Source organism: Nannospalax galili, unplaced genomic scaffold, assembly GCF_000622305.1.
Source record: "Nannospalax galili isolate Female #2095 unplaced genomic scaffold, S.galili_v1.0 scaffold800, whole genome shotgun sequence".
NCBI lineage: Eukaryota > Metazoa > Chordata > Mammalia > Rodentia > Spalacidae > Nannospalax > Nannospalax galili.
In genome coordinates, this window is record NW_008347125.1 from 1,152,100 (window position 1) to 1,164,735 (window position 12,636).

At 36.9% G+C, this 12,636-nt stretch overlaps 1 protein-coding gene across 1 annotated transcript in view; it reads left to right on the plus strand.

Moving 5' to 3' along the window:
* Mthfd2l (methylenetetrahydrofolate dehydrogenase (NADP+ dependent) 2 like) overlaps positions 1-12,636 on the plus strand; it is a 174,194-nt gene that overhangs the window by 140,382 nt on the left and 21,176 nt on the right. The window contains 2 exon segments of the mRNA XM_029568504.1: positions 88-135; positions 138-212. Coding sequence (XP_029424364.1) covers positions 88-135; positions 138-212 — 123 coding nt within the window.

Below are 12,636 nucleotides of genomic sequence, written 5' to 3' on the forward strand. Positions count from 1 at the left end.
TCCAGGCCAGCTGAGGCTACAGGGAGACCCTGTCTCAAAAAGACAAAGTGTAATCATTTAAGTTTTTTACAACTGTTTAGTTTTCAGGGATTCCCAAGTTGATTACATCTGATATGGTTAAAGAAGGCACTGCAGTCTTGATGTGGGTATCAACTATGTCCAAGATCCTATGACAGGAAAGACTAAATTAGTTGGCGATGTGGACTTTGATGGTAAGAATCCAAGTCTCTTGATAAATAAAAGAGAAAAACAATTCCAATGATACATTTTGAGAAAGAGGAACTTTCTGTTTGATGAGGACAGTGTTGTTACTCGTCACCTTTCCTCTGTATGGGAAGAGTTCAGTCCTGCTCACAAGATCCTCCTTCCCACCCTTCTTCCTCTTCCTTTTCATCTCTCACTCTTCTGGTTGTACCATTAGGTTTTTTGTTTATATGCTCCCAGCTGTTGAGCCCAGCGTCTCAAACATGCCAGACAAGCACTTCACCACTGAGCTATATCCTCTGTTCTAACGTTTTTATAAATTTTGACACAGAGTCTCATTAAGTTGCCTAAGCGGGCTTCAAACTTGCTCTGTAGCCCATGTAGGGCTTTGAGATCCTCTTGCCTCAGCCTCCCAGACAGCTGAGATTATAGGGCTGTTCCACCAGGCCTGTCAATATTTAGTATTGATTGAATTTCTTACTGTATAATTTTTAAAGAAATAATTAAGCTTGCCTGTTATAGATCTATGCATTATTTTAGTTTTTAAAAATAATCTTTATTACATTTATTTGTTTTTGAGAGGGGAGGGCACATATAGAGGTCAGAGGACAACTTGCAGGGATCTGTTGTCTCTTTCCATTATATGGATCCCAGGGTTCAAACTCAAGTCGTGGGGCAAGTTCCTTTACTCACTGAACCATTTTTCTGGTTGTAGTTTGAGTTTTGTGAGGCTCCATCATATACTACACTTAGACATTTATGCTTTATACCCATCTATTCACTATTGCAACCATATTAGGATGTGTTTGCTAACTCAAACTAAATTTCAAATCTAGTCAGTTGTCTGGATAATCAAAGTTTATATTCTTTACTTTTTTTATATGTATTTATGTTTTTATTAAAAAGATGAAGAAGAGGAGCTAGGCTAAATTTGAATGGTCTGTGAAGGATTTAAGACAACCAATATAGGAGTAAGAAAACACTTCCAACTCCATGGAGTGTTTCTCTAGTGAGCTCCTAGACACGATGTTTCTAGATGCCTGACCCTAACCAGTTTTACTTCCAATTCTTTGTCAAATTCTTACCTATATTTATGGTTCCAGATTACCCAAGTAGTTTTAGATATCTTTGAAGGCACGAATATAGTAAATGTATGGAGACATCAGATTGGAAATATTTTAGTTATAAATCTTATAATTCTAGACTGGCAAGATGGCTTAGCTGGTAAAGGCATTTGCTGCTAAGCCTGATGACCTGAGTTTGATCCCTAGGACCCACATGGCAGAAAGAAAGAAACAACTCTCACAAGTTGTCCTCTGAGCGTTGCACATGTGCAATACAGGACATGCGTGTGCACATTTAAAATGTAAAAACAATTAAACATTCTTACCAACAAAGCAGGACTCCAAGAAGAACTTATTAGTGTAGATAAGTAGTTATGAACTGGAAGAAATAAGCAACGTGATTCTTATAATGTGGATTTTAAATTTTCTCTTAGAACCTAGTCATTAGTTGATTATTCAAAATTAGCATGATGTTGAATAAACTTTGCAAGGCAGACAGTTGCAAGTGTCGTAGGGCATTAGCCTTACACATGCAAGATTCTGGGATGTAACAGGGTCTAGATCCATGTAAGCAATCTAAGTCTAGTGATAAAGGAAAGAAAATCTGATAGACATGTATGTGATGATATGTTCCAGGGACAGAATGGTGAACAAGAACTAAGCACAGATGTACTTTGTGAAAAAAAATACTACTATCCTAATAGCTGTAATCCTTAGAGTCCCCAGTATGCTTAAAATTCTCATCTGGCAGCAGTGGTTCTCCACATAAATATGTGTCTGTGCTTCTATATATGTGTGCATTGTGTGTACATGCTGAAATTCTTATCAGGGAACCTCATTTCTTCATCAGATTTTCATAGTCAGTCACTCCAGTGAGATTTCAATAATTTAATTTCCTAACTTACATGAGTACAGATATATTTTAGTGTAAATGCTGGAATTTTTTTTACTGTCATTCTGTTTCTTTCTTTTTTAAATAAATAATTTACTGAGAATTTCATGCATGCATATAAGGTATTTTGAACAATTCCATGCCCACACCCTCCCATCCAACTCCTCCCATATATCCCCATCACTTTTTTTCTGAAAAGTTTATGTACTCTTTCGTCTTGTTTGATTTATTTGTTTTTTATGGGGCTTTTGGCTACTCAACATTCCCTCATCTGAAGAGGTAACCCTAAAATCTTTTAAGGATTAGATAAAAGTTCCCAAATCTTTTCGACATTTTTGACTTTTGGAATGGAGATGTTGCTAAGAGGCCCAAAGACATTGTGAGTTATAGCCAAGAAACTGGCTACTTTTCTTCTTTGGGGTCTTTTTATCCTGTCAAGCCAATTCCTACCTCTTATTCTTATCACACCATCCTCTGAAGAGGTTACCCTAATTGCCAATAGGGAATCGGGACACAGACCACTCTGGCTTCTTCCATGCTGAACAGGGATGCAGGGTAAAGCAATTGGAGTACCCCTTTAGTGGGTTTATATAAAACACTCCAAAATTGCAGAACTCTTATCTGTAGAGGGGAAAGAAAGTCCTTGACTGGTGAATAGGAGATGTGAAGGAGAAGTAAAGGCAAGAGTAATTAGCATTACAAGTTCTAGACAGGGATTGAAGTCTTAAATCTGAGCCACACTTTCTGATTAGGAACAAAATCATCAATGAGAAATAATTGTCTAACTTTTTATATGGACTTAAGCCTAATGGCTAACGTCTGGGAAGCCTTGAACGCTTAAAGAAATATACTGATGACTTTATTCTTTGGTTATACTTCTTCTGGGTGTTTAAGACCATACAGTTGGCCCAAATGAATCAGTTTATTTTTACACTTAAGGTCATTTGAGGATCTGTTCTCCGGGGGTCACATAGGCTTGGGAGGAGCTCCTGGCTCCTTTCTTTTACCAGTTCCATCTATGTGAAGATAAGTCAAAGATCCTGCTCAACCATGTCTGGCTTCACTTGGTAGCATGAATGAGATGTTTCCTCTGAGTTGACCCTCCTCTTTGTAGACTGGACACTGGTTCAAGTCCATCTTGTGGGGTCTCCATGTCCTCCCTGTAGAAGAGGACAGATGATTCACCACAGTTACAGGACATTTTGAGAGATGTTCCATACTCCCCTGGAACATAGTCAACCTTGGAGGGCAAGGGGCAAGCACTGTCCTTTAAGTCTCTCTGACCACATTAGTATAGGTCTCAAACTATGGCTGTTAAACATCAAATAAGGTTAGTTCCACCAGTCTGATATTTTTTTATGCTTTGAAGAATTATTTTTTTAATTTTTTAAAAATTTAATAACCATATGATTAGAAGAAGCACTTCATTACAGCTTTAACATATTCAGTAACACGCTCCAGAGCAAGAGTACGTCTCTTTCACAAGTGGCTGTAAGTTTCTAGGTTCACAGTTGAATCAATACAGTTATACAATATTGAACTCAGTATAAGCTCTGTAAGACAAAAAATTGAATGAGTTTTTAACATTTAAAAAAGCTCTCCATTTCATTTCAAAATATACTGTTTCTTACAGAAAGACTCATTGTTTTTGCTAATAACATTGAGATGTTGGTGTATGCATCTCTAATCAGTATGTATCTGATTATCATTAGTCATAATCAGTTGCACTCAGGTCCTTGGCACCTGTGTATGTCTATAAAGTCATCGGGTAGATTTCAATGGTACTGTTTATCACCTCTACTAATTAGCATGATGTAAATTTTTATACTTCCTCCTCAAATATAATTCATTTTTTAAATTTGTTGATTTGTGTGTGTGTGTGTATCAAACAAGACATCACAAACCATCTTATTCAACTATCTCAGTATAAGCCCTGTAAGACATAAAATTGGATGAATTTTTAACCCTCAGAAAAGATCTCCAAAGACTCATTGTTTTTGCTACTAACACTGAGATGTTGACACCTGCATCTCTAACCTGTATGCATCTAATTATTACTAGTCATAATTGTTGGCACTTGGATCCTTGGCGCCTGTGTATGTCTATAAAGTCATCGGATAGATTTCCATGGTAATGTTCATCATCTCTATTAATTGACATGACGTAAACTTTTATGCTTCCTCCTTAAATATAATACATTTTTAAAAATTTGTTGATTTTTATCTGTGTGCATATATCACACAGAACATCCCAAACCATCTTATTCAACTATGCACCCACTTCCCAGATGGGACCCTCTCATAGCCTCCCTCCCCCCACTAGAGCCCTTCTACTGTGTTATCCCTGCTGGCAGCACAGTCTGATACTTTTAATTATCATGTGCTATGTAGATAAGGCTTGGGTGAAAAAACAAATAGTCTCAGATAAACCTTGACTAGATATATATTTTGTTCCTTAAACTAGTTGACTAAACTATGATCATAGAAATTTTAAGATTATGTGTACATTATTTTTGTCTCATCCTTTGTATATCATAACAAAACTTACACATACCTTCATCACTTACTTAGGCTTTCTCATTTTCTCTGTCTATTTTGGAAGATATCTCCATCCCCATATCATTGTAACTTCATTTACATTCTCATTTTCTTTTTAAAAAAATAATTATGAGACATAATAGCTTTAACAAATAAATTTTCCATCTGTTGTGAGACTTCTTTTCTTGGGGATGCTAAGCAATGCTTATTTCCTTTTAAGGTTCTAGTGTAAACCCAATGTTTGATTAAAGTTTTACTGGCAAAAAATGAATTTATTGAGCTTACTTACTGAGATAACTGAGGGGTTGCTGAGGTGTATGTATGACCTGAGGGTATGCACACTGGAAAGCCTTTACCCAGCATGGGTCATGCCTTCTCTTCCTAGCCTTCCCAAGATTGCATAATTTAGCCCTTCCCAAATCCAGGAGGCCATATGTGATAAGGGCTAAATTACATACAGTTGGCTGGGAAGAGTGGCTGGATAATCCTGTGAGGGCCTAATGACCCTGCTTAACCCTCTTTAATGAATGAACACAACCATCAACAAGCCCAATTGTGACGATATTTAACGATCAGATGCAGCTGAAGTCCTGATGATGGTAGTTATTTCATGCAGAAGGGACTGCTGTACAGCATCATCCTTTTAAAAGGACCTGGAATTTTAAAGGATTTGATGTTTGGATCCACATATGAGGGAGAACATATGTCATTTGTTTTTCTGAGTCTGTGTTACTTCACTTTGTATAACAGTTTATAGATTCATCCATTTACCTGCAAATTTCATTATTTCATCTTTATTGTTTTTTGATAGAACTCCATTGTGTAAATGCACCACATTTTCATTATCTATTCATCAGTTCATGGACATTAAGGTGGTTTCAGCAGCAAACAGGGCTGTGCAAGTAGCACTGTAGAAAGACTTGTACAATCTTCTACAATAGGATGGGTCCTTTGGGTATATGCCAAGAAGTGGTATAACCCGGTCATATGGTAGGTTCATTTTTAGTTTTTTAAGAGTTCTCCACACTGTTTTCCATAGAGGTTGCATGAGTTTGCAATCCCACCAGCAGTGAATGAGTGTTCCCCTTTCTCCATATCCTCCCCAGAATTTGGTATCATTTGTTCTCTTGATCCTAGCCAGTCTGATTGGGGTAAGGTGATACCTTAGGGTGGTTTTAATTTGCATTTCCCTAATTACTAAGATATTGAACACTTTTTGAGATGTTTCTTAGCCATCTTTTTTTTCTTCCTTTGAGAACTCTCTGTTTAGATCTTTAGCCCATCTTTTAATTGAGTCATTTGGTTTCTGGATTTTTTGCTTTTTGAGTTTTTTTTATATATATATACAAAAACTTTATTGAGAATTTCATACATGCATATAAGGTGTTTTGACCAAATCCATGCCCACTTCCTCCCCTCCAACCTTCCCCTCTCTGAAGAGATAACCCTAAAATCTCTTAAGGATTAGATACAAGCTCCCAAATACTTTTGACATTTTTGGCCTTGGAACAGAGTATGTTGCTAACAGGCCAAAGGACATATTGACTTTTAGCCAAGCAACTGGCTACATTTCTTTGGGGTCTTTTTTAATCCTACATACTTAGCCAATTCCTACTTCCTATTCTTATTATGCCATCCTCTGAAGGGGTTAACCAAATTGCCAATAGGGAATAGGGATGCCGACTGCGTTATATATTCTGGATGTTAAACCTTTGTCAGATGTATCATTGGTGAAGATTTTTTCTAATTTTGGGTGTTTTCTCATCACTTTCTTGATTGTTTCTTTTGTCATACAGAAGTTTTTAGTTTAATGAGGTCCCATTTGTTGATTGCTGACCTTAATTCCTGAGCAAGTTCTGTCTGATTTTGAAAATCCTTTCCTACACATATGTTTTGTAGATTACTGCCAATATTTTCTTCAAATAGTTTCAGGGTTTCCAGTTTCACATTGAAGTCTTTGATCCATTAGGAGTTTACACTTATGCAAAGTGAAAGATAAGGATCTAGTTTCATGCTTCTACAAGTAGAGATCCAGTTTGCCAGCACCATTTGTTGAAGATGCTGTCTTTCCTCCATTGTGTGTTCTTGGTACCTATGTCAAATATCAGGTGGCTAAAATTGCATGTACTTGAGTTTGGATCTTCAATGATGTTCCATTGATCTGTGTGTCTATTTTTATGCCAGTATCATGCTGCTTTGATGACTATAGCTCTGTAGTATAATTTGAGATCTGGTATAGTAATCCCCTTAGCGTCACTCTTTGTGCTCAGGATTGCTTTGGCTCTCCAGGGTCTCTTGTTCTTCCATACAAATTTAAGGATTTTTTTCCCTAATTCTGCGAAGTATGTCATGGGAATTTTTATTGGTATTGCATTAAATTTATATATTGCTTTTGGTAGAATGGTCATTTTCACAATATGAATTCTTTGTATCCATGAGCATGGGAGGTCCTTCCATCTCCTGGTGTCTTCCTCCATCTCTTTCTTTTAATGATTTAAAAATTTCATTGTCGAAATCTTTGGTGTCTTTGGTCAGATTTGTTACAAGATTTTTTTTTTGGTAGCAATTGTGAATGGGAGCATTTCCCTGTATTCTTTCTCTAATTGCTTCTTATTGCTACATAGAAAGGCTTCTGATTTTTGTAGACTGATTTTGTAACCTACCACTATACTGAAAGTGGTGATCAGTTCTAGGAGTTTTTTGGTGGAACTGTTGGGATCTCTTAGGTATAGTATCATATCACCTGCAAAGAGTAGTTTGACCTCTTCTTTTCCAATTAGTACTCCCTTAATTTCCTTCTCCTGTCTTATTGCTTTAGTGAGATTTTCAAGCACTATGTTCAAAAGAAGTAGAGATAGAGGACATCCTTGTCTGGTTCCTGATTTTAATAGGAATGCTTCTAGATTTTTGTCCAATAGAATGATATTGGCTGTGGGCTGTTGTATTTAGCTTTAATTATGTTGAGGTATGTTCCCTCCAGTCCAGTTCCCACTAGGACTTTGAACACAAATGCATGCTGAACTTTGTCAAAAACCTTTTCCGCATCTATTGAAATGATGATGTATTTTTTGTCTTTGAGTCCATTTCTATGATTATTGACATTTATTGACTTGCAAATATTGAATCATCCCTGGATCTCTGGAATAAAGCCCACTTCATCATGGTGAATGATTTTTTTGATGTACACCTATATGTGGTTTGCAAGTATTTTGTTGAGAATTTTTGTATCTATGTTCATTAAGGATATGGGACTATAGTTTTCTTTTTTGATTGTGTCTTTACCCCGTTTGTCTATTAGAGTGATGCTGGCTTCATAGAAGGAATTTGGGAGTTCTCCCTCTGTTTCTATCATTTTGAATAATTTAAGTAGCATTGGTTGGTGGTCCTCTTTAAATGTCTGGTGGACTTCTGCTGTAGATCCATCTGGACCTGGGTTTTTTTTTTAGTTGGGAGGCTTTGTATTACTGTTTTGATTTCCTTATATGTTATGGGTCTTTGTAAACTGTTGATCTCCTCTTGGTTTAACTTTGGTGGTTCCCAGGATTTTAGATAGCCATCCATTTTTTTCAGATTCTCAAATTTAGTAGCATATATGTTTTTAAAATATTCCCTTATAATGGTCTGGATGTTTTGGGTGGCTGTTGTGTTGTTTCCCCTTTCATCTCTGATTTTGTTCATTTGGATTTGCTCTTTCTTTCTATTGATTCACTGGGGTAAGGGTCTATCTATCTTGTTAGCTTTTCAAAGAACCAGCTCTTAGATTCATTGATTCTTTGTATTGTTTTCTTTGTTTCTATTTCATTAATTTCTGCTCTGATTTTTGTTATTTCTTCTCTTCTGCTGGGTTTGAGTTTCATTTGTTCTTGACTTTGCAGTGCCTTGAGTTGCAGTGTTAAATCATTTACTTAGGCTCTTTCTAATTTTTTAATGCAGACACTTAGAGCTATAAACTTCCCTCTTAGGACTGCTTCTAAAGTGTCCCAGAGTTTTTGTTGTGTGTGTGTGTGTGTGTGTGTGTGTGTGTGTGTGTGTGTTTGTAAAGAATTCGTGTAGTGACTAGGGCTTTGTCCAGTGTTGATTTTGAGCTTTATTGCATTGTAATCTGATAGAATGCATGGAATTAATTCATTTTTTCATATTTGTTGAGGTTTGTTTTGTGGCCCAGCATGTGGTCAGTTTTTTAAAAAGTTCCATGGGGTGCTGAGTAGAAAGTGTTTTCTTTTGGTGCCTGGGTGGAATATTCGAAAGATGTCTTCTAAGTCCATTTGATGTATGGTATCCTTTAATTCAGATGTCTCTTTGTTTATTCTTTGTCCAGTTAACCTTTCTAATGGATACAGTTGGGTATTGAAGTCCCCTACTATTACCAAGTTGGGATTAATCTGTGTCTTAAAGTCCTATAGTGTTTTTTATAATTTGGGTGCACCAGAGTTTTGTGCATATATGTTAAGGATTGTTATATCTTCTGGGTTAACTGTTCCTTTGATCAGAATGAATTGACTCTCCTTATTTCTTCTTATTTGTTTCACTTTGAAGTCTATTTTGTCAGATATTAGAATTGCAACCGCTGCTTGTTTCTTAGTGCCATTTGCATGGAATATTCTTTTCCATCCTTTTACCTTAAGGTAGTGCCTGTCCTTGAAGGTGACATGGGTTTCTTGCAGACATCAAAGAGATGGATTTTGTTTCTTAATCCATTCACTTGGCCTGTGTCTTTTGACTGGGGACTTTAGTCCATTGATATTTGAAGTTATTAATGAAAGATGTGTATTGGTTTCAGTCCTTTTGATTGCTGTTTGTGTTCTCTGTCTAATTTTGTGTTTCCTCAATTATACCTTTATTTAGTCTCTTTCATTGCCCCTCGGGTATAGTTGTTTCTCTCTCTGCTCTTTATAGTGCTTCAAGAATTCTTTGAGGAGCTGGTTTTGTGGACATGTATTCTTTCAGGCTATTCATGTCATGGAAGATTTTCCTTTCTCCCTCAACTGTAATAGACATTTTCAATGGGTGAAATATTCTGGGCTGGCATCTATTGTCATGTAGAACTGGAAATCCCTTGGTCCAGGGTCTTCTGGCTTTCATAGTTTGCATTGATGTCAGCTGTAATTCTGATGTTCTTTCCTTTGCATGTGGCTTGTTTTTCTTTTGCTGCTTTCAGTATTCTCCCTTTGTTCTATACATTTAGTGTTTTTCTATGATATGTTGTGGGCAGTTTCTTTTCTGATCCTGTCTATTTGGTGTTCCATGTGCTTCTTGTATTTGTATGGGGATGCCTTTCCTTAATTTTGGGAAATTCTTTTCTACAATCCTGTTTAAGAGCTGGTCAATACTATTAACCTGAAATTCTTCTCCTTCCTCTACTCCTATGATCCATAGATTTGGTCTGTTCATGGTGTCCTACATCTCTTGCATATTCCATTCCTGTGTTTTTTAAATTTTCCATACTCTTTTCTTGAGTGGTCCAATTTTTCAGCTTTATCCTCCAGTGTTGATATTCTGTTTTCCATTTCATTCATTCTAGCGGTGAGGCTTTCCCCTGTTGTTTCAAGTTGGCTTATTGAATTTTGCACTTCCTTCTTCATTTCTGTCTGATTTTTCTTGTGTTTCTATCTCTTTTGTGAATTCAGAAGTTTATCCCTATCTTGTTTGAGTTCTTTGATTTGTTTGTTCATGTGTTCTTTAAATTTGTTGAATTCCTTGATCATGTTTATGATTGTTCTTTTTTTATGCTTTGAAGAATTATTATTTTTTAATCATTTTTTAAAAATTTTTAGTAACTACATGATTAGAAGCATTTTTAATAACTACAGATTTAACATATTCAGTAACACACTCCAGAGCAAGGCATCTCTTTCACAAGTGGGTGCAAGTTTCTAGGTTCACAGTTGAGTTAATAGAGTTATACAATATTGAACTCAGTATAAGCCCTGCAAGACATAAAATTGAGTAAGTTTTTACCCTTTGAAAAAGATCTCCATGTCATTTTAGAATATACTGTTTCTTGCGGACTCTTTGTTTTTGCTACTAACACTGAGATGTTGGCGCATGCATCTCTAATCTGTATGTATCTGATTATTACTAGTCATAATCGATTGCACTTGGTTCCTTGGTGCCTGTGTATGTCTATAAAGTCATCAGGCAGATTTCAATGTTAATGTTTATCACCTCTACTAATTAGCATGACATTAATTTCCATGCTTCCTCCTCAAATACAGTACATTTTAAAAAATTTGATTTTTTTGTGTGTGTGTATGTGTGTATACTACACAGTACATCCCAAACCATCTTATTCAACCATACACCCACTTCCCAGATAGCACCCTCCCATAGCCTCCCTTCCCCCACTAGAGCCCTTATACTCTGATATCCCTGCTACTGTCTGCTGTTTTGTTGGGACCCCCAGCTGTTCCATACTACTTGCCCTTCTGGTGAATCTAGTCAGCCTATATAGGGGTCTTTGTTTTAGGAGGGTCAGCTGTTCTTCTTCTAGCAGCAATCAGTTGTCAATACTCCTTTAGATAAGATTGGGGTCTGCTGTTCATTTTCCCAGTTCTATGCTGGGTTATTATCTGGTAGTCACTTTGGCCACCCTGGCCAACAATTCAAAAGAAGGTATCGCCTGTCTTGCATTGTTGCTTCTTATGTAGCCTTTAGCTATGCGTATGGACTCTTAAGAAATTATATTGACCACTTTAGTCTTTGGTTATACTTTCCTTTTGGATGTTTGAGGCCATATTGTTGGCCCATATAAACCAATTTATTTTTACTCTTTAGTTCATTGGAGGGTCTGTTCTTCAGGGGTCACAGGGCTCAGGAGGAGCCCCTGGCTCTTTTCTTTTACCAGTTCTGCCTATGTGAAAATAAGTCAAAGGTCCTGCTCGACCATGGTTGGCTTTGCTTGGACGCATGGAGGAAATGATTCCTCTGTGTTGATCCTCCTCTTTGTAGGCTGGACACTGGTTTAAGTCCATCTGGTGGGGTCTCCTCAGCCTCCTTGATCACCAAATTATTATAGGCCTCAAAGTATGTCTGTTACACACCCAAGAAGGTTAGTTCCACCAGTCTGGTATTTTTAATTACTGTGTGTCATGGAGATAAATCTTGGGCAAAGACCATTTGTTCTCAGATAAACCTTACCTAGACATATATTTCTTGATCTGCTATGTATAATCTGTCAGTAGGTTGTAGAAGTAATATGGTTTCCTCTGGTTTTCAAAACTAGCTAGGAGTTACTTATCTCTCACAATGTCTCACTCCTCCATCATAGTTTTCCCACTTAAGGTGCCCCCATTTAGCCCCTTTCTCCCTTAATAATACCCTTCTCCTATGGTCCTACCTCTTTTGAGCTCCTTCTTTCCTTTATCCCCAAAGTTCCTTGTATAATCCTTCCTCCCTCCTCCTCTTAAAATAACCCCATTTTTATCCATATCTCCCTTATTAACGCCTGTTTCCTACTGTTCTCTTTTAGGTTCTTTCTTTTCCTTTACCTCCCTGGTTCCTTTTCATTATTGGGTCCGCAGTTATGTCTGGATACATAGTCACTTTTCAGGATTTGGTGCTAGGATCCACATATGAGGGAGAACATATGGTAAATTTTTTTCTGCATCTGTGTTACTTCACATACTATAACAGTTTCTAGTTCCATCCATTTACCTGCAAATTTCATTATTTCATCTTTCTTTACTGCAAATTTTATTATCACATCCTTCTTTACTCCACTGTGTAAATGTACCTCATTTTCATTGAGGAGCACTTAGGCTACTTCCATCTCCTAGCTATTGTGAAAAGAGCAGCAACACACATGTTTGTACAAGTATCTCTGCAATAGGATGAGTCATTTGGGTATATGCCAAGGAATGGTATAACCAGGTCATATGGTAAGTTCATTTTTAGTTTTTTAAGAGTTCTCCACACTGTTTTCCATAGTGGATGATCAAGT